Consider the following 23,826-nt stretch of genomic DNA (forward strand, 5'->3'; position numbering starts at 1 on the left):
CCTTCTAGAAACTTAAGAAGATTAATTATCAGAATGGCTTATGAGATGCTCACAAATGAGCCCTGTGCAAATTAAGAGTAATTCGGGAACAGATGGGGCTAAGAATTGCCAGACCATTCTAGCAAAAAGGCAGGTTCCCGGAAGCTCAGCAGTTAAGAGGCACCTGGACATTACACAAATGAAACAGACACAAATCATTAGAATACAGCTTTAGATGTCAGCAGTATCAACTACACGCATTTTTGTAGCCTGAAGAAATATGTACATCATAAGACTTGCTTTTCTATCTTATAACTCAATCTACCTATTTGCTATGCAAGTGTGCACACTCTTGTAGTTTATACATAAAAATCTAAATAATCAAGGAAGTACATTATTTTTCTCAATTTGATAATTTTTTAAAAATTATCTTAAATAGACATACAAAACCTACAGTGGCTTAATTGGTTCTAGAAACCTGACCAATCCTTGTAAATATATTGTTTCCTTATTATTCTATTTTAGTTACAATTTTTGGCTAAGCTTTTGCCAAACTAGGCCAGGTGTCATGTAACTGGATTTTGTTTTATATGAAAAGACATATTGAAATCAGTCCAGATTCAAACAGATGGAATGAAAACATTAGGTGGTAGCAATAAATCTTAATATATCATACCCCCTTTAGAAATTGTAACTGCCTAAAATCTGCACATCATACATATATTTTACAGAATGCACACTTTAGATAAATCCAGGTATAAATGTTGACAGACATTTTCATAAAACATTTTAAATTATAATTGTTTTATTTATTACTTTGAATTTTGATTCATTATGAACTGGGTTATCTCAGCACTATCAAATATTAATCCTATACAGATTTTATTTGCCTTGTGATTGTTTTATTTATATTTTCAAGCTCTGTCCTCTTTCAAGCCTTTCCCCCTTTCCTATTGCTGTCTCTCACAGTGCAGGGTGAGAGCAGAAACAACTGCTCATAGCAGACCTGTTTTCCTGCCACAAACAAAAAACATCTCCTGAATAATGGTATCCTTCTGTAAGGAAGAAAAATTAGATGCTGATTATACTGAATATTCTATTGGGATTTTCTCCTAGTTTTTATTTGCTAGTATTTGCTATGTTTTCAATACATTACTGTTGAGAGAGAAAGAGAGAGAGAGAGAGAGACAGAAACAGAGACAGAGACAGAGAGACAGAGAGAGACACAGAGAGAGAGTTTATAATGCTGGACATTAGATTTTAAAGGGAGATAGAGTTTGTTTGTTTGTTTGTTTGTTTGTTTGTTTGTTTTGCTCAAATCCTATTAGAAAAATACAAAGTACAAATCTTCCATTGGAAAATAGCTTGTTTTAAATAATTTGATGATGCTTTTGCATCAAAACGAGAAGTTCTTTGCCTAAAGGATTCAAAAGGACCAAGCTGATCTTTCAAACTATCCCACCTCATGCATTGCTTGAGGCAAGCTGGTCATAAGAAATTTGAATTCATCCTTTGCACCTTAAAAAAAAATACTGACAATGCCTGTGAAACAGAAAAGTGAGGCTGAGATAAGGCGGTGTTTCTCTCTTCCATCAGGCCAAATTATACCTGACTCAAACAGTTTTGATTTGTGCTCCCAAACTATGTGGATTCTTGCTGGGGGTGTGAGACCAGAAGTCCAAGATGAAACTCTTCTAGATTTAAGAACCAGAGCATATTGGTCGAAAATAGACTGAGAACACACTGTGTAGCATTTATGTCACACAATATTTATTTATCACTTTTACTAGAAAAAAAATAGCAGTATTCTCTGTGCTACTGTAACTTCCAACTTCCAGGTAAAGGAAGTGAGAGCGTGTGCAGTGACTTGTCCAGAATAAACAGAAGTTTCCAGAGCGTAGTCAGGTGGGTGCGGCTTTCACAGCCACCATCCTAACCAGAGCAGATTCTAGCCTCTATGCAGCTCAAATGTCTAACTTTGTCCTGAGGGAATAGCCCCATGTCTAATGGACCCTCATTTTTATACAAGGTATAAATGGTCATCCTTTTCTGCTTTCTTAACTTATCCTTAATACATCACCCCCAAGAAGATTAGACATAAAAATATTTTTTTCCAAAAAAATGAACAGGGCATCTCATGCAGTTTTTCAAAGTTGTAGGACATATGTAGCTGTGACACGGCACTGAACAGAAGGAAGGGCTGCCAGACTCACATTAATACTTACTTTGAAAACAGGACCGACCAACCAGTAACAAAGCCAGGATCCCGACTGAACCATAGCAAGGCCATTAGGATGAAGATTACCAAGGTCACGATTTCCTGATACCTGTAGAAAAACCCGCTGTGGTCATTTCTTATTTTCCCAACATTTGGGAAAACTCTGAGCTGTTTGTTGTCAAGCTAATCTTCACAGGTCATGGCCGCTGTGGGAACATGATACATTCTTACTTGGAGAGTATGGGTGCTCTTAGAAAAGGCCTTTTCTCCTCAGATTCTCTGGATTTTGTTTTTGTTTTTCTACATAGCAAATTTTACTTGGGCACTGGTATGTATTTCATTTTAGCGGCTTATAGTCACTGAACTTTGCAGGTTTGTGGTCTTAGTCAAGCGTTATGGCATCCTTGCTGGCAAATACGTGATTATTTGATTATTTGCTTTACATTTAACTGCATGTGTTTAATCTGTGCGGGTTTGCATGCATGTAGTGTGTGTGTGTGTGTGTGTGTGTGTGTGTGTGTGTGTGTGTGGTGTGCACTTGTGCATATCTTACCTAATTGGCCCAAGTTTCTCATATTCTTGCTTGATCACTTCGGCACATGCCTTTTCTTTGAGTGTTTTGGTTTTGCCACATTTGAACATCTCCTTAAAGCTGAAACAGGTAAGAAAACTTTAGAGTTAAGGAAATTATTCTATCACCACCCTCCTTTATGGAAGAATGTTTGTGAGGGTTTCATAGCTGTGATTCTCTGCTGATACCAGGAGCTCTTGCCCTGTGCCTGTGCCTGTATCTCTTTCATTGACTGTTCTCTGTATTGTCTGGCTTGCTCACTTCTACATGTCTAATTTTTGCTTTGTTTTCCATGACATCTACCCATCTACTCCCTTTCAAAGATCTCTTGTACTACTCACATATTTCCGTGTACCACTCACCTCTATCAGTCTCCATACAATGATAATTATAAGTATGTGCTATATATTTGATAATTCTGTTACATTAAAATGTGTATTTATGGAGCATCTTGGTTGCTAAGTTTTGAACACATGGAAGTTCCATCTTGTTATGTAGGCATGGAGGGCAGGGACAGAAAAGAAACATAGATGTTCTCTTCCGCCTAAGTACCACTCCATTTCTACCTTTAGCTGCTTGCAGTTGTAGCCTCTCTTCACTGTGATTATTATTATGATTTTGTCTCGAAGTCTAGGATCTTTAAAACTTTAAACAATTTTTGTGGGACATAACTCTAGATGTAATATTTTTTAAATCCCCCCTGGAGGAAGAATCAAAAGGGGAACTAGATTCTTAGGGATTCTCTCTTGGAATGATGATGAGGAGCTCAATTAGGTCCTTTTGTGTGAGCAGTAAACACAGAAACCTTCTGCAAAGTTGTAGTTTAGGAGACAGTGAGAAGGATGATGAAACAGTGAGAAAGTAATTACCAACACAGATAGAGTTCATGCTTGATCATCATTTTCCATGTAACTCTGTTATAAAACATTGTTCCATGCTTCCTTTTTGAAGGAGCAGGATTTCCTTGATTCTTTAGCTGTTGTTGTTTGTCCTTTGTTTGCTTAAGATAGGGTCTCTCTACATACTCCTGGCTGTCCTAAACTCATTATATAGACCAGGCTGGCCTTGAACTCACAGAAATCTACTTGCCTCTGCCTCTCTAGTACCTGGGTGAGCAGAATCTCTGTGATTCTTAAGCCACCCATCCTAAGCATTCACAGTCACCCTCATGCAAGTGCAATGACCTCTGACTGTAATTGGTTGGATATTGTTTCATTTATTATCAGAGAAGGGCTAACCAAATTTTCATTTCAATTAAGTTTCTAATGCCAGTCTCAAACTTTTATCCCTAATCACAACACAAAAACTATTATTCCAAGAAACAAATCTGAGGATCACCTTGAGAACTATCTGCAGAAGAGAAAACAATAGTCAAAGATAAAACTTTTCCTTAGAAACCATCCTCTACACTGCATACATCCTTTGTCCCTTTGGCTGCAGACGGTAAACAGTTAGGTCAAGCCACATTTGCTTTGCTGTAAATGAAAGTTCATATTAAACAAAGAAACCAATAAAGCATATGAGGATGTGTCTACATCTCCATTGAAATAAATGCAGAAGACTGATGGATGAGCTTCTTGTATGTTGGAGTTGTTTACAATGAGCGAGTTAACTGTGCTAACAGCCAGAGCACTAATCAGAATGTATGGTAGTCTGCCAGGGGAGTGGCAGCTGATTTCTGTTTGTCAATCTAGAGCCTTTAGAGGTAAACACCCTGGCAAACTCAAAAGGATTCTGAAAAATTAACTGCAACATGAAACTGCCGTGTTTAACCAGTAGTGGACAGCAAGAGGACTGTTTAATACAACACTGATCATGATTAATGGATGTTGCCTAATGAGTGCATTTCATAGGGACTTTTTGGTTCCTCTTTAGGAGCACATGCTCTTTACTGTATTAATTTTTTTAATTCTGTGTGACATGCTGTATTAAAATAATAATGGAGGGTGCCTATGTATTTGTTTAAAGTCATTAAAAGCAGAACAAAGAATGAAGCAGCAGTGGCTAGTCACTGGACAGTGTGTCCATGTCCACTGTGGGGATCATTCTCCCTGCTTCCAATCTTGCTACCTGTACAACTGAACCAGCCCCCCAAAGCTTGGATTTCCAGGGAGGGGCACTTAGTATGCAGCTGGCCTGTCACACTGAAGGCCACCTGCTGAAGTCAGTGACATTCCACACATTTGCTTCAGCAGGAGGACTGCCACATGCTGCTTCCACAATCTGGATAGAACATTTTAAAAACCATCGGTCCTATCTCCCAACTACTAGCACAATTGGGCAGTTACGAAGAAAAAATAAGATGAAAAAATAGAGAGGGGAAAATGTTGGTCATTACCTGGATAGACCTGGAAACTATAGCCACAGATAAGACACCATACCCTACTGTACTGTGCCATTTTCAAAAGAAGTCCCAGTGGCTGAGCTCCCCTTAGCTGTCTTAGAGAACAAGAGCATGCTGCTTGATTCATAGGTCCTTGAGGTTATTTAAATTAAACTATAAAAAATGAATTTTAAATATTTTATTATTAGGAAAATATTTTCATGATTTGTGATATACCTAATTCCTAATGGAGTGTAAGGAGTTGAAAGTGCAGGGTGCACTTCAGATTTTGTTGATTAGCCCTTTGTGGTTTTCACGGTCACTGTCATCTCAGTCATACAACTACTGAGTGTTTACCAAACTACCAGCTTCAATCCTAGAAAAGCAGCATACTAGAATTCTCTTGAATTCAGAATTTGACATTTTAGTGGCAATTGTGATTCTTTATTGACCAGTGCATCTTACTTTGGTTGTTTCATGTTCAATTTGTAGTCTTAAATGTCGACATCATGGTACTGGAAGTGATCTCACCTAATTTACAGGTAAATCCTGATGTTTACCGTGAAAGATGCTGAGACTGATCATGGGCAGAGCTTGCAGAGCTAAGTTGTCTGTCTTGTGAGAAGCTGGAGTTACTTCTTGTGGTGGTTTGAATAATAATGGTCCCTGTCTTAGGGTTTTTATTGCTGTGAAGAGACACCATGACCACAGCAACACTTATAAAGGAAAACATTTACTTGAAGAGGCAGCTTACAAGTTCAGAGGTTCAGTCCATTATCATTATGGTGAAGAGCATAGAGGCATGCAGGCAGACATGGTGCTGGCTACGTCTACATTAGAAGGCAACAGAAAACGGACTCTGATACTGGGTGATATCTTGAGCATAGGAAACATCAAAGTCTGCCCCAATGGTGGCATACTTCCTCCAACAAGGCTAAACCTACTCCAATAAAGCCACACCTCCTAATATTGCCACTCTTTATGAGTTTATGGGGATAATTACATTCAAACTACCACAGCCCCTATAGGCTCATATCTTTGAAAACTTGGTTGCCAGGGATTAGAACTTTTTGAAAGGATTAGAGGGATTAGGAGGTGTGGCTTTGTTGAAGGAAATGTGTCACTGGGGGTGGGCTTTGAGATTTCAAAAGCCTATACCAGCCTCTCTCTCTCTCTCTCTCTCTCTCTCTCTCTCTCTCTCTCTCTCTCTCTCTCTCTCTCTCTCTCAGCCTACAGATTAAGACATAGCTCTCAGCTACTTCTCTAGCACCATGCATGCTGCCATGCTTCCTACCATGTTGATAATGGACTAACCTGTGAAACTGTAAGTAAGCACCCAATTAAATGCTTTCTTTTATAAGAGTTGCCATGGTCATGATGTCTCTTCACAGCAATAGAACAGTGATAAAGACACCTCACTTTGCTGGGCGGTAGTGGTGCATGCCTTTAATCCCAGCACTTGGGAGGCATAGGCAGCAGATCTTTGTGAGTTCAAGGCCAGCCTGGTCTACAGAGTGAGATCCAGGAAAGGTGCAAAGCTACACAGAGAAACCGTCTCAAAAAACAAACAAACAAACAAAAACACAAAAAACAAAAACAAAAAACAAACAACAACAACAAAAAGACACCTCACTTCTCCTAATTACTAGCTCCTCACAGAGAATCTTCTCAAATTTTATTTTACTTTACATTTTGAAGGTATTACCAACTTTGTAGCTAGCATGAAGCAGGAAACGCTGCATGTTAATAGTTGAAAGTAACTTGATAATCTAAGGACATTCATCCTAAAACAAGCAGAGGACATGGCTTCTCACTGTGATAGTTGAAGTGGGACCACAATGTAATCAGTTCCTTATGCCTTTCTGAGCAGTTACTATATCACTGGTTTAAGATTCAAAGGGCACCCGATTGGATCTGTATTTAGTAGGCTCTGCCAATGCCAACATTGTTTAAATTATTCCAGCCTATCCTAAAAATATGTTCATGTATCTTAATGTTTTAAGTGTGAAAAATGTGGAAACATAGTATGTGCAGCATAGGGAAGAAAGAGCACCGGATACAGAGCTAAAAGCAAGGGTCACAGATACCTTTATCACATGAAAGTAAAATGTCTACTTACTTGAATCCCAAGAAAAGCCACTGAAGCCAGATCCAGGACAAGAGTAAAAGGATAACAGCAATTGGGAAGGAAAACAAAAACCAGGATCCGAAGTTGAGGCAACGACAATCAGGGTAACGTCTGTATGGAAAGAGGATGCTGGGTTAGGGAGGAGAGACATGATGAGTCTTTGCTGACAGTCGTGAGGCGAGGAGCAGCAGTCTACATCATTCTTGTACTCTGGGCAGAGAAGGCTGCCCTGGAGTGCACTCACACAGTGTGTATGCTAACTAGTATTCTTTTTTATTCCCTGCCCTCATTCTGTAACTACATAATTATACTACACCTCACCAAAGTAAGATGATTGTGTTTTAATTTTTATTCTTTTAATCAATCTCTAATGAAATACTTGTGAAAAATGCTTATCACTGTAGCTCATATTCATTAAATACAAAATGAATAAGTGTGCATGAAGCGGTGTGTTTTGCTGTTGTTCAAATCATCAGACTAGGTATAAGCAAAGACTAATCAGCTAGGCTGGGAACAGATGAGGTGGGAAGAACTCACTGTTGAGTACCACTCCCCATAGGTAGTAGGTAGGCATCCTCATACCTATGAAGAACTTTCTGTTCAGACTGTCTCCTCCAGTGTTTTTCAGGGTTTTTGTTGTTGTTGTTGTTTTAACCAAAAATCATAGTACTATCTTGGCTATGTAAGAGATCATTTCATCTAGCTTTTGCTCAGTCTAATAAGATAGATGAAAATATTTTGTGTAAGACATCTGATTTTTTCTTTATCTTCTAGCTTTTTTACTTTCAAATTAACATAATAACAACACATCAGCCATTAAACATGCTAAGATAACAAACATCTTCTTTTGGTGATCTTACATTCATTACTTTAAAATATGGCCTAAATACTAAATAAATTATCATATCACAATCATTTTATAACTACAGAAGAACATCTGGAAATCTGAAAAATAATTGGTTTTGATTAATTTGCTCTTGATGTAATAACAAAAGGCTGTTGAAAATCTAAATATACACAAAAAATTAACAATCTGTTTTTAGTGCTTTTTGAAATGACAAAATACAGAGATCTTTGTGAAAGTAAAGATTTTTCAATTTTTGTTACAGTTTGTCTCATAGAAATTTCCTCCAAATTGAAACATAACTTCCTGAAGGGAGGAGTGAAGTTCATGAGACTTAGGAAGTAAACAAATAGAAGTCCAGGAAGCTGAAACTAAATCAGAGAGCCCCTCTCCAAGGTTATGATCTGGAAACAATTGCCAGGGAGAGGTTCTGGGACCGGATTGCTGCATGCAAGTCCAGCCGAGATCTCTGGAGTTGTAGCATTTCAGACTCATCACTCATGCTAGCGTGAGCTTTTTAGTGGTGCAGCTGTCATTGAGCAAATTCCTCTAAGTAAGTAACTCCAATATGTTTCTCTAAGTTGAACTTAAATAGAATTGTCTATTTGGCCTGTTCTGGGTACCCTATTTCGTGTGAGTAGCCATTTGTTCAGATCTCCTCAGGAAAAGTCACAAAACATATTTAAATAACAGTTTGCATTTTGTTGCTTAAGAAAATTGTACATCCAGGCCTAGAGGCCTGCTTATAAGCTAGCACTTGAGAGGCTGCAACAGGAATATTTCAAGTTCCAGGCCAGTCTGGGTTATATAGTAGGACCATAACTTTTTAAAAATCATATGAATTTTGATGGAGACATCCCACTTAGGGCCTAATGTTCCAAGATCTCTCACTTTCTGTAGATTGCCTGGCTGTGGGTCTCTGTATTTGTTCCCGTCTACTACAGAAGTAAGCTTCTCTGATGATGGCTGAACAAGGCACTGATTTGTGAATATAGCAGAATGTCATTAGGAGTCATTTTACTACTATGGTCCTTTAGTAGAACCTTTGGTTTTACTCTAGATCTCTTGGTTATCTAGTCCTGGGTATTTGGCCACCCAAGCAATGTCAGGTATGGGTTCCGTCTCACAGCATGAGCCTTAAATAAAATCAGATCTTGGTTGACTGTTCCCACAGACTTTGTGCCACTACTGTACCAGCTTATTTTGAGTATAGGTTATCACTCTAGACTGAAGGGTTTGTAGCTGTGTTAGTGTTTACCTTTCTCCTTTGGCAGCATGCAGAGGACCTTCCAGTAGCATGAACACTAGCCATAGCGGTGAAAACTCTGTGGAGCCACCAGCTCAACTTCTCTGTGTTCAATGAGTTGCATAGGTGTTATCTTCAGCAATGGGGCTTTACTAACAATTTGTGGAAAGCAACCAAAAGCCTTGGCAATAGTCTGGGCTGGTTGTGGGTTCCCATGGGACCCCTTTGGCAGAAAGAGTATAAGAGCCAGAAGGGATGGAGGACACCAAGGAGGCAAGGATTTCTAAACACAGCACCACTGATATACACATGAACTCAAAGAGATTCAGGCAGCCTGCCCAGGGCCTACATAGGTCTGGATCAGATTGGACTTGAGGTGAGCGGGGAAGTGGATACATGCTTTTATCCCTAACTTAGAATCCAGCTTCAATTAATAAGCACTTGCAAATGAAAATTTAATTTTCTCCAAGGGAGTCTCACTGAAGAAATGAACCACTCTTTTTTTTTTTTTTTTTTTTTTTTTTTGGTTTTTTGAGACAGGATTTCTCTGTGTAGCTTTGCGCCTTTCCTGGAACTCACTCTGTAGCCCAGGTTGGCCTCCAACTCACAGATATCTGCCTGGCTCTGTCTCCCTGCTGGGATTAAAGGTGGGCGCCACCACTGCCCGGCTAATGAACCACTCTTACGGATAGGCCCCAGCAGTAAATAGCCAACATAAAACATACTCAAAAGGCATCTTTGGAGGGTCTTTGTGTCATAGTGCTGTGTTGGAGCTTTTGCTTTTCTTTTTTTTTTTTAACCTTACAGGTACTTTGCATATGTATTATGGCTTTTAGTTTGTGTTTTTATGCCATTCCTGTGTATGTGAACTTGTGTGTCTGTGTCTATATGTGTTTGTCATGCTTTTTCTTTGGCTCTTTTTTGTCTATTTGTTTGTTTGTCTTATTCTAATGTGTTTGTTTTTGTTTTATCTTATTTTGTTTTTTATTTCTTAGATGCCCATGAGAGACAGAAAGGGTGTAGATCTGGAGGAACTGAGAGGGCTTGGGGGAGAGAAAAGCTGTAATCAGAATATATTATATGAAAAAAAAATATTTTTAATAATAGAAAAAAATCATATAGATTTTTATCTTGACCATTCTTGGAGTAGACACATAGTCCCATAACTAACCAAGAAGCTTTTTGCAAATGATTCCTGCTAGGAAAGGGTAAATCAGTCTTTTCCAATGGACTGTCATTGGGCATATCAGCAACACCCCAAGGCAGCCTCGGGCCCAGGAGTAGTTGGCCAACATAAACGGACTCCATGTTTTGGTTTTGGTCTTGTTCTCTGTGGACTTTTTGTTTTCTAAGTTATTATTTTGTCTTATTGGGTTCTTTTGTTTGTTTGTTTTGATTTTTTTTCTTGCTTTTGAGAGACAGAACTTGAAGTTGGATAGGTAAGGAGGAGAGGAGGATCTGGGAGGATTTGGGAGAAGGAAAATATGATCAAAATATAGTGTATGAAAAAATTTAAATAAAACATATAACTAAATGAAATGTTTTATGTTACATGTATGTAGTAAAGTTACATACTTCAGTTTTTTCTTAAAGACAGATTCTAAGTAATGTAAAGGCCCAGAGGGGCCTTGCTTGTGCTGCTTCCATGAATTTTAATAAATCTATACTTTTACCACGAAGCAATTAGGTGTTCACAACTTTAGACTTGTGATTTTTTTCCCCTAGTTTTCTTTGAGCTTATAAAAACTCTTAAATCTTCTGACCTCTGGAGCTAGCATTATCAACTTAATTATAACTGATATTTTTATCCACCTTGAAGAAATTCAAGGATTGGTTTATGTTTATATAATTAGAAAGTGGCCAATGACAATTTTAAAAATATCTAAAAATATATAGGATGAGATGAAAAGAAAATGCTTTACCATGTCCAGGAGGTTCTATTACTTTCAGTTGGAAAATAAAGTGTGTGAGGACACACTCAAGCTGAACATTGCATCAGTCACATTAAACTTGGGTTATAGAATGACTTTTTTTTCCTGTCCAGCCCTTTGGCCCTTGGATGCTCTGTATGGATTAGGATCAGAGCAATGCCCTCCAAAGCCTCACCTCACTTTTACCATCTGTCATAACACCCTGAATCAGGCTGCGCTGCTTCCCGCTCCCACTGGATAGACTTCCATAGAGCATATTTGGCTGAAAGGAAGCTTTTCAGAAGTTTGCCTTGGGGATAGTTCATTAAGAAAAAGCAAGGGAACCCTGAAAAGCTAAATTTGTTGTGGTTATTTCTTTTCTTGAGTAGTAAAGAAGGCTATAAATAACTACATAGGGATATGGCACTATAAAATCACTGTAACACATACCTAGAATGAATGTGCCAAATACTATACTATCAAAGATTTATTTTCCTATAGCATTTGTTTTCCCATGGCTCTTCATATTCTATAATTTAATAAATACAAATTTATATCCAAAGTAATCATTTATCTTTTCTATCACGATTATGCTAAAAAAAATCAGTCTTGATAAAATTCTTTTACTTTTACCTCACACTATGGGATGTATAGCTATGTTTGAACATTGGTGTTAGTGGTAGCAGTTTTTCTAGCTCTTGGTGATACAAAGATAAATTAACATGATGGGGTCCAAGCTCTTAAGAAACTCACACTAAAGTATGACATACAGGCAACAAGTGGAGAATTAATCTGAGCAGTGAAATAAAAAGTGATTGGGGAAAGGGGACTATTTACATAGTGCATTGAGAGAAATGATGTTTAAGGTAAAACTGAATTAGCAAGGATGAAAGACAAATGGTAAGTGTTGGAAAGGATGTGGAGCCTTTACCCACTGTTGGTGGGGATGGAAATGACAGCATACACGATAGAGCCCTCTAAGTCAGCTGAAAGTACAACTTCTACGTGATCTGGCAATCTCACTACTGGACATACATCCACAAGAAATGAAGTGAGTAGAAAAACTACAAATTCCATGATTATTGTACTTCTTATTTTTACACTAGCCATGAAGTGTGGTCAAACTGTCTGTCAGCTACTGAATGGATGAAGGAAATATGGCAGATATGCAAATGAAGTAGTATCCAGCCACTAAAGGATGAAATCCTTTCATTTCCCACAAAGTTTATTTATGGATAATCATAAAAGATATATTAGTGAGTGAAATGTGCCTGGCACGAAAAGACAAGCAAGCACTGCCTGATCCCACTCGTTTGGAACCTAGAAACGCAGAATAGTGCTTCTCAGAGGCTGGAGACAGTGAGAGTTAGGAAGAAAAGCCAAGACTGGACTATAGGTATGAAACTGCAGTGGGATAGGAGGAACAAATTCTGGTCCATTGTATGATATGTTGAATTTAGTAATAATAATCATAATTATTAATAATTATAAAGTATAATAATCATAATCATAAGTAATAATAACAAAGGAAATGCTTTTGAATGTTTCACTTCAAAGAATGATAAATGTTTGAGGTGTTTACCCTAATTTGAACCTTGAAACTATGTGCTGAAGCATAATTTTTCATCCCATAAATATAAAGAATATTTTAATGTGTCAAGTTAAAGTTTTAGTTGGTGGTAGTAAAGATAAAAAGAAAGCAAGAGGCTTTATCCATTTATAAATTGATTTTCTTATATAAATGTAGACAAGGTAAGAGATCAGGATCAAATTTCATTCATCTGAATATCAATCAATAGCCAGTTTTCCAGCAGTACTTGTGAAAGGTGCTGTCTCACCTGTGGGTATGAGGATAAATATTTAGAATATAGTTAGGAATTATGCGGGCTTAAGCAAAGTGGCCATTGTAGCTTCTTCTCCAAGATCCATGACTTCACTAGCCCTGAGAGGTTGGATAAGTTTGCAGTACCAGGCATGACTCCCCTCTTGCTGAGTAGGCCTCAAGTCCAAGTAGAGGGCTATGGTTACCTCCAAGGTATGCACGCCACTAAAAAGTCTTTCCCAGGGAAGAGCCTCCAATTGGTTATCCAATACATGGTCAGCCCTGAAATAATATGCATACAAGTAACATTATATTGACTGAGCAGGTTGTATTTATATATTTAGGAATGTGTTTATATATTATATATTATGAATATAATTATCATACATTTTGTATGTATAATTAAAGAAATAGAGGCCATAAATTTGGGGTACATGAGAAGGTTGGGAGGGAGGAAAGGGAAGGGAAAAATTATATATTTTAATTTAAAAAAAATAAAGGATCTGTCTTTTCTCTAATGTGTATTTTTGGTGTCTTTGTCAAGAATCAGATGGTTGCAGGTAGGTGGACCTATGTCTGGGTCCTCAGTTGTAGCCACTGTTCCACTGACCAATGTGTCTAGTTTTGTGCCACCTCCATGCAGTTTTTTATTGCTGGGACTCTGTGGTATAGCTTGAGATAAGGTGTGGTGATACCTCCAGCAATGTTTGGTTGTTGTTGTTTTTCAGGACTGCTTTGTGTGTCTGGTGTCTTTTGTGATTCCTTATGAATTTTCAGATTTTCAAAAAATAAATTCTGTGAATAGTTGCATTGGAATTTTCATGAGAATTGTATTGAATAAACACATTGATTTTTGGCAGGATGGCAATCTTCACCACATTAACTCTACCAACCGTGAATATAAGAAGCCTTTCTATAGATATGGAGAAAATGTCCCACATACTAAGATGGTGAATTCTGCAGGGCAGGTTGACTGAGGAACAGGTCATGAGGGGAGCTAATTCAGAATGACTCGACATGTCCTTTTGTTTTCCAAGTCATCGTGTTGGATAGACCTCTATACACGTGAGGCTAGAGTTAAGAGGAGAGGGCAGAGATGCAGACATAAATGGGGAGCAATTAGTGCCTAGGTGGGATTCTAAGCCAGGGAGGGATTACCAGTTAAGGATGAAGTGGGGATGTAGATGTGAAACTGAATCTCAGTGCAAGCTTAGGCTTGCCTTGTTTGAAAAGGTCAGGAAAATGTGCAAGAGTGAGCAGATAGACTAAGAACTTTCAATTTGAATGAAATCCCCTAAGCAGGGCATTAAACTGCTATTTCACAGGGGAAAGACTGAAGTCTCAGGGACTAAGTGTATTATTTAAGGTCATAGATTGTGTAGTCAAGTGGGATTTTCAACCCAGGAGAAGTTTAATTTAAAACGAAACTGTTTATCACTAACCCACTGTGTCTTCAACTACAGGTCCCTGCTAAAATTTGAAAGTTCTGTATATATCATAAAATATCCATAAACTAGCATGAAATCTTTTTATTATAAGGGCATTTAAAATAGCCACAATTTTTTCATCTAAAACGGATATGCCTGGACCTAAAACATGTATATCCCCAAATGCTGATCGTGAAGAAGATACCATTGTTATTGCAGTTCTTATGACCCAACTATGAGCAAGACGCACAACTTTAATCCCAATGAAAAATGTACAGAAACAGCCTCAAAAGAAAAGATGCAGTTATGGAAATCCATAGTCTTGTTAAAGATTTGGATCATTAAGAGTCATAATGAGTTGGTGTCTACACCGATTATAATCCTTTTTTATTATAATCTATTTGATTTAGAATTTTTTCAATTGTGTGAGGCAAAGTTAATTCTCAACTTTGGATTTGAGGACTCTCAGAGATACTTATTTTTAACAGAAGTTTGGAAGTGTTGACTTCTTTTTTGTTGTCGTAACTCAGGCATGATTTCTAGTAGCAAGAACAAGGCAGCACATATGAAAGCACAGTGGTGTGACAGCATGCACTCAAGGCCTGCGCAAGTCCAAGCCAGATTAAATTCTATCATGAAGAGGGGGGTGAGCATGAAGTCCCAGCCCTAGCTGGGGAGCTATTAGCAATTGTCAACTGCTTGGAGGGAAGGGCCAATTTTCTATAGGAGTGTAGCCCCTGAGAAGTTGACCATGCTTCAGTGGAAGACCACACATCCTTGAATATTTAGGTAGAACACAATGACCTTGATAAGGAAAAACTTAAAGGACACCACACTGAGTGGGCAAGAAAGTGGCACGTGGATGTGGGGAAGTTGGGGGAAAGAATGTGAATATGATCAAAACAGGGTATATGTAATTCTCAAGAAAATCTAAAGAAAGAGAGAGAGAGAGACAGAGACAGACAGAGAGAGAGAGACAGAGAGAGAGAGGTGGCAACAAATCGGAGTAGTAGACAGTGTTGCCATCCCCAGGTTCTATGCAGAGCTACACTTTTAATCTTTATGATAATAAATTATAATATTTCTCCTATTTAGATAAAAAGAACCCTGGTGTTCAAAGAAGTTAAGCTGATATAAGACAGGGTTAAAATCTGAACCAACATATGATCCAAATTCTGTGATGACTACATTTTTAAATAAAAAAAAAATTGATTGTGTATTTGTGTGAGAGGGGTTTCTTTGTATATGCATGCATGCGTGTGTATGTGTGTGTGTGTGTGTGTGTGTGTGTGTGTGTGCGTGTGTGCATGTGGGCGTATGTTTCTATCACATTGGTCCCAAGGACTAAATTCAGGCTGCCAGGCTTGGTGGCAAACACCTTTGCCTGCTTAGGCATTTTGCTGGTCCCCACACTTCTCTGATAGTTGTCAGGGAATTTGTTCTAAGAGATACTGCTCATTTCCAAAGTGCGAGCCATGGTAGTTGTTGAAGGGAATTAGTACTGTATTGGGAGGGAATAAGTTTACTTCCTTCATCTCTGATTAGTAAAGACAGTAAGGTAGCCAGGCAGGCTTTGAAACCAAGGCAAGCACAAATGCATTTCTTTTACTCTACATGGCCCATGCATAACACTCCAACCCTTGGCCACAGTTTCATTTTCTGCAGAGTAGCTGTCAGCGATCAATCACAATCTAAAAATAATCATATTTTCCTTGACTCTTTCAATAAAGAAAATAGCTATGTTTTTCTAACCTTTGTTACAGCATGTTGCTCTTTTAAGTTTTGACTCATATTTTAAATACCTTATAGTGACTACATTACAAATTCAGTAGTATATGTGTAATAACAAATGCTACGTGTGTGGTTGGATACTATCAATAGGTTTAGATATCCATTGAGATTTTTGAAGCCTATCTCGTGTAGATAAGGTGACTGCTGTAACGACTGGATACACAGTTAGTAAGAATGACTATAATGATTTTAAAATACACCTTCCTTCTAAACTACTTTCTATACCCATAATTTTACAGCTAAAACTTAAAACCTGAATAATATGTTTTTATAATTATCAAGCTATGTCATTTTACTTAGGATAACAATCCATTTTCTATTTCTTTAGCTCTTTCTTGACTGATAGCTGTCATACTTTTTGTGATAATAATACTTCAAACCTTCCTACTACCATGAAAATAACAATTATTGTCAATAGTGTATTTCCTTTCACAAGTTTATCTTGATATAAAGATTATTCCATTGTTAGCATGAGCCTCAAGAACTCCCAGTACTTTATGGACTCCATGCACATCTTGACACAGTTGATCTCAAGCCATGCCTGTCTCGTAGCTCTCTCTCCTCCTTACTTCTCCCCTCAACCTCCCTTTTCCAAGAGTTTCTATTTCTTTCAGCTGTTAAAACCAGCCTGAAATCTTACCTTTGTTCTAAAAAATTCCCCCTGAGTTTTAATCAGGCCAAAATTTATTCTTGTCTTTTCCAAACTTGAATAATTTCAAATTTCTGCCTCTCCCAACCCCTGGACTTCCTCCATTTTACCAGTCTGAATTGTGTGCACCATTGACTGCTTAATTGAACTCACCATCTTCCAGCATATCAAGGGGAACTGTGCCTTGCTCAGCCATATTCTTGCCTCTTCTGTCACTTCAGTAGCCCCTGTTCCACCTCCTCGTCTGAAGGTGGACTTCACTTTGGGCTCTCAGAACACCATGTGCTTCTGATTCTCCTCCTACTTGAACTAACTTCCTTCCCTTTCCCTATTGACAGTACTTCCCAGAATTATATTCCTATTTGTATTCTTTTAACATTTTTCTGTCTTTGTGGCTATTTCCATGTTCAAGAATATAATTTCTGCTCTTAGATATATACTATTTCACTTATAATTACCTCAAAGAATACACTTACAAATCCTGCTATAGATCTCCTTGTGGATAGGTTCTCAGTAGGCCATGTCTATAGACAAATTTCTAAACAGTCTTATTAAGTAAGAAACACAGAGCCAAATACAGGAGTGAAAGCTGTAGAAATCAGAGTGATAGCCACCAACTAACCTTAGCTCAACACGTTGCCATAGCTTCCCAAGAGAGCCTCTTCCTGTCTAACCTGCACCTTTATTGCCTTCTTATTCTGCCTTCTCATTGGCTCTTAACCCAGCCACCTCACTTCCTCATCACTGCCTGTCTACACAGACCTCCAGGTCTCTATGGTTGGTACTGGGATTAAAGGCATGTGTCACCACACTTGGCTGTGTCCTTGAACACACAGAGACTCTGCCTGACATATGCTGTGATTAAGGGCATGCGCTACCACTGCCTGACTTTTGTTTATGGCTGGCTATGACCTCTGATCTCCAGGCAAACTTTATTTATTAACATACAAATGAAATATCACCACACTTTAGCACAAATAAAATATCATCACATTTCCCCTTTTTTCTAATAAAAATAAAAAAGAATAAAAAAGTTATAACTAATATAAGAAAAACTATATACAATATATACAAGCAATAAATACATCAACATTGTCTAGTCCATTTGCATTTGACAAACTCAGAGAAAATATTCCATTATCTATCTTATTTTGGTAAGTCCAAAATGTACCTGATTTTCTATCCTAACTTCTATTACTAACAGAGACTATCTTATAACATCTTTCAAATATAAATAGACTAAATATTATAACTATAATTCTTGCTTGATAACTGTTTTGTTATGTGCAATTTTACTGTTAAAGTTAAAACCTTCCTTTCATTTAGACAGAAAAGGGGAGGTGCTGTGGGATGTTTTGTATGCTGTGAAAATGTGTAGCTCTGATTGGTTGATAAATAAAATGCTGATTAGCCAGTAGCCAGGCAGGAAGTATAGGTGGGATAAGCAGACAAAGAGAATTCTGGGAGAGGAGGGCTGAGTCAGGAGATGCCAGCCCACCATCCAGGGAGCAGCATGTAATAGCACACAGGTAAAGCCATGGAACACGTGGCGACATATAAATTAACAGAAATGGGCTGAGTTTGAGTATAAAAGCTAGTCAGTAGTAAGCCTGACTAATGGCTGAGCAGTTTTAATTAATATAAGCCTCTGTGTGTTTACTTGGGTCTGAGTGGCTGCAGACTGGGCAGGACACAAGAAACCTTCAGCTACACATGTCAGTCTGTCCACATCAAGTTTGTTAATCTTTCCAGTGAATCTGCCATATCCGTTATAGAAGTTCATGGCACTACTCTGTAGCCGATATCGCCAGAGTTGCTTTAACCCCTCTTTAACCTGAAACTCTCATGATTAATTATAATGACCTTCTGGCTGTACAGTGTCTTGGATTTAAATTGTAACATCTCAGAAGTTGCCTTTCATCATTTGTCAGCACATTAGTAATGCATTCCTATTTGGATTCCTTTCCCTAGACTCTTAGAATGCCAATCTGGGAGCATACTACTAAGCTAAGCTGTGTAAAAAAAAAAAAAAAATGGATCCTACTCCAGTTTTCAAAAAAGATGTTGCAGACATTATTCCATTAGTTTATGAGTTTTCACACTAATTTAATCACTTTACATACTGTTTGTCTTTAAAGCCTTTCTGAATCATGTCAAATTTTCACTAGCAAATTTTCTGTAGTATGTAATCAAAATCCTCCCTTAGAACACACCTTCAGTTTCTGGAGAGGTGACTTTTCATGAAGGCAATTTTTGAAGTATTTCTATTATGATGATGTTCTATCATTATCCCTCAACCTATCTATAAAAATGACATATGGATTTATGGGTAGATAGATGATAATAATTAGAAGATTAAACAGACAGGTTCAAAATACAATACAATATTTTCCTTTCAATAGTTCATTTGGAAGATGGCCTTCTACTTTAAATATCAATGACAGAAATTGCTGATATTCAAGATCCTTTGTAGCCTTCAGCATTGAAAAAATTCATTACAAATTTATTATTTCTCAAAACAATGGCAAGCCTTATCAAAAGGAAAAAAATTGTATTGTCTTAGTGAATTCCTAAATAAAGCAGAATATCTCTCTAGCTCTAAACACATGATAAAATAATAAATATTGGAGAGCTTTAAGCTTCTGCCATTTTTCCAATGGAATTGAATGAACATTGCCCCATCATAGTTTTATGATATTACTTTATTTTGCAAAGAAGCATTCAAGGAAAAGCTTACTAAGTGTCTATTTTATTTAATGATATAAATTAAATTTTTTAAATGACATGTTTTTTTCTCTTTTGCAACAGTATTTTTTATCAAATGGTGTAACTGATTTTATTTTAATCCTGATTTCCATATACTATTAATGTAAAGGCAACATTTTGAAGAAAAACACTGCATTTCCAGGTATATTTTAAATAGTTTCTAAATTTAAAGGAAATTTTAGTCAAATTTCATAATTATGGACATTAGATTCATGAAAAGTTATTGAAACATTTGTTTAAATTGTCAAAATGCTCTTGACCTGGTACTAAAAATAGATTAGTACATGCAAATAATCAAAAGAAAGATGAAATAAAAATAATTTTTAAAACTGGTTGATACACTACACAGGAACATGAAGGCTGGGGACAAACTCTGCATGGATTCAACTGTATAAAGTGGTTTCATTAGATTGGTCTTACTGTTCTATACATAACAGCAGTTCTCTGACACTAACAATAGTAAAACTGTTTGAATTGGGTCTCAGCATTAGGAGGAGGATTCTGAAGAGCCAGTTGAGATGCAGAATCTCTTTTCTTAACCGTGGGTATAATTCTAGCTTGTAGAAATGATTCAGGTGCAATTCTAGTTCTGAGTTTGGCTGTTCATGTAATATAGCCCTTCAACACTGAATTTCAGAAGTCCTCCATTTATAAATCAATTACCTTTCAAACATTTCTTCCTAAGTGATTTTTTAAACCTGGGGCATCACTGAAAAGGGGAAGTGGACACAAAGCTACATGCCTAACCAACAAGCTATTTGCAATTGATACCTGCAGGGAGAGAGAAAATCGTTTTCTCCAGTGGATTGCATTGGGTATTTCAGGGCAGGCCCCATGCCCAGGTATAGTTAACCAATGGAGAATGTACTCCACATTTTTAAAGGCTTTTTATTTATCTTTTTGTGTGCTTATTTGTTTTGATTTTCATTTTTGTCTTGTTTTGGTGAGAGAAAGAGAGAGAGAAAATAATAGGGAGATGGAAAGGATCTGAAAAGAGTTGAGAAAGGGAAAAACATGATCAAAATACAGTGTTTTTAAAATAATAAAAATAACATATATATTTATATTAAAATATATAAGTAAAAATAAATGTATGATGGATGTGTATTCCCAGAAACATTAAATACACATGAAGGTCTTCAATATTGAGCCTGTATTTCTACATCATTGTTCTTTGTACACAAGATGCTTCTCTTTGGAGAACGGGAAATGGCATTCTTAGTGTTGGATTTGTTGGAGAAACTTTGCATGAAAAATGTTTTACAAACAATTTGAGAAGGTCCAAAGAGTCTTTGGTTCTGATTTTTTGAGTGTAATTAATTCCTTAATTCTGAACCCTGCTTTTTATGAGAAAAATCTATCTCCTCTTCTTGGGCTTCTTAAATGCCATACATCTTCTTAGTACTCTGGCAAGTATAAAATGCACCTTTAATACTTGAATTAGACCTTGTTTCTAAACTCAGAGAAAAACATGTATTTCTATTGGTTGCTCCAATGGTTTTACATAATACAAAATATGTTAGCATTATTTACACATTTAATTCTCATTATACTTTTTCAATATGTGACTATTTTACATAGGAAGAATTACATCTTGAAATATTATTCTTTAGTTAAATTTTATTAAGTAGGTAAGTAAAGTTGTGGAAGTTTTAACTAAAACACTGCTTTGGTTGAAATTGCAGATTTTTCGATTTTTGTAATGTTCTGGTATCACAACTATAAACTTTAATCATCTATACATCAATAGGATATTCTAGTGCTTTCATCTCTGGCAACTACCAAATTCTTCAGATATTTTTGGAGTTGCCAACCTCAGCCTCTGTTCACAGTTCACCATTTAAGTTCAAATGCTCAGTACCAAACTCTACATAAATTGTCTCATGCAACAGTATATTTTCGTGTCTGCTCATTATCACATTATTGAATTATTTTGCAATGAAAATTTTTCTCTCTCTGGTAAGAGGCTCAGATCGGAATGCTGCTACATCCCATGCAGATAAGCATGCTGTCAATGATATTGGCAGAATAAGGTCATTTTACAAAACCGTGATCTAATCTTAGATTAACAGAAGAACGAATCTTCAAGTACACGTTAATTTACTAGATCCTGCATAGTTCATCCCAAATCCAAAGGAAGGTCTCTAGATCTAGAGACATCCTGATAAGAAGCAAAGATATGTAAATCCTGCGTAACAGTTCAGTCTCTGGATTTGAAGAGTCAGGTAAGAATAATTTCTAGGGTTTGTTTGCTGTCCACTTGTTAAATCTCATATTACTTACGTATTGAAATGTTCAGAGAAGATCAGATTGGTAGAGGTACCAGTGAGTGTTGTCAGTCCACCAATGGTTGAAGAGTAAGCAATAGATAAGCACATGAGTTTACACATCATGTGGTCCTTCTTTGACCGGTATTTTGCTCCTGTAACTGAGTTCTGTTAATAAAAAATACATTATGAGAACAGCTCTATTTGCAGTCATAACTACATTTCTTATATAATGAATGTGTTCCAACTCTCCTGTTTCATATACATGATGGTGTTTGAAGATGGAATCTTTGGTAGCTAATTAGAGTTAATGTCACGAAGTGAGATCAAAGCCCCCTTAAAAGGAGACATTAAGATTTCTCTCCACCAAGTGGAAATGCACGGGGGTGGCCATGTTTGTGCCCAGGAAGCAGCCTTCATCATACCCCTAACCCTGCCAGACTTGAATCCTAGACTTAAGTATGACAAGTGGGGCATTGTGGAATTTTGTTATAGTAGCCTGAACTAACTAATAACATAATACTTTCTTGTCTATAGAAATGTAACAATAAAATAAACATTTAAGTAAGACATTGAAATATTTCCCAAACATAATTTCAGTCATTCTTTAATACTTCTTTCCTGTCTCTGAGCCAATTCTTCCTTCATCTCTTCCCTCTTATCACAACTTCTAAAGATTTCTATCACTTCCTGCTGTTATTGATGGTACATGGCCAGCAAGTTCCTCAACATCTTTGGGAGCATTTTCCTTCCTTGGTCCTTTGATGGTTGATGTTCATAAGACATCTCTCTAGAAAACAAATGTTTTCATCTTCATGATCCTTAGTATTGAGAGATGGAATCATACTCTCACATTCTCTCTCTCTCTCTCTCTCTCTCTCTCTCTCTCTCTCTCTCTCTCTCTCTCTCTTCTCTCTCTCTCTCTCTCTCACACACACACACACGCACACGCACACGCACACGCACGCACACACGCACACACACACACACACACTCTCTCTCTGGATCATGTAAACTGGACATTCCATTTTTCTCTACTTTTGACTATGATATTCTGAAGTAGTCATTTAGTGCTTTCATGTAATGCTTCTGTCTTGCTTGGTCTCTCCATTTTGCCTAAAACATATGCCCTAGTTTCATTTCTGGTTTTGTGAGAAAATATCCTGACAAAAATGGAAGCAGTGGAAGGGATAACTCAGCTCACAATTCTAGGTTACGGTCCAGCATGGTAGGGAAGTCACAGGGCAGAAGCTAGTCACATCCAACTTGTTTATGCTCAACATCACTTTTCCACACTGTACAGTTCAGGATTCCCTGAACCACATTATATCCATGAAAGTCTTCTATCATAGTGAGCTGGGAAATATTATACCAAATTACTAATGAAGATATAAGGCACAGATATGTCAAATGAATTATCCTGTGTTGGTGACTAAAAGTGGCAAACCTGGACAATGAAATTGTTGTCGTGCTTAAAAGCCCAGAGCTGCAGCCCTTGCTCTGTGTGAATTGTCCTCCTTAAAGTATTCTCTTCCTCTACTCACTTAATTCCATTTATCTCTTTTTTACTTAAAGTGCCATGAATGTGTTTAGATTCCTCCATATCCAAAGCCATAATGTCATCTTGGTCTAAGTCAATATTATCTCTAGCCTGTGTTGATCTAGTAATATCTTTGAGACTCCATGGATCAACCTTTGATGGTTTCACACTTGTTCTATATGCTCCAGTCTTCAAATAAATCTAAGAACTATATTAGCACTTGATACCTTTTATCATGCTATATTCACATGTATTTTAACATGTAAGGGTATTTTTAAATCTGTAGTGTATGGGACACATTGTAAATAGTCAAGAATTGCTATAAGGATGTCCATTGGTTATCTT

General features: G+C 37.2%; 1 protein-coding gene across 1 annotated transcript in view; it reads right to left on the bottom strand.

The window, feature by feature from the left end:
* Slc13a1 (solute carrier family 13 member 1) overlaps positions 1 to 23,826 on the bottom strand; it is an 81,577-nt gene that overhangs the window by 11,487 nt on the left and 46,264 nt on the right. The window contains exons 7-10 of the mRNA XM_059256533.1: positions 21,958 to 22,109; positions 7,211 to 7,330; positions 2,751 to 2,849; positions 2,205 to 2,306 (exon numbers count right to left, since the gene is read on the bottom strand). Coding sequence (XP_059112516.1) covers positions 2,205 to 2,306; positions 2,751 to 2,849; positions 7,211 to 7,330; positions 21,958 to 22,109 — 473 coding nt within the window. The remainder of the gene's footprint in view (positions 1 to 2,204; positions 2,307 to 2,750; positions 2,850 to 7,210; positions 7,331 to 21,957; positions 22,110 to 23,826) is intronic.

Source organism: Peromyscus eremicus, chromosome 3 (assembly GCF_949786415.1).
Source record: "Peromyscus eremicus chromosome 3, PerEre_H2_v1, whole genome shotgun sequence".
Lineage (NCBI taxonomy): Eukaryota > Metazoa > Chordata > Mammalia > Rodentia > Cricetidae > Peromyscus > Peromyscus eremicus.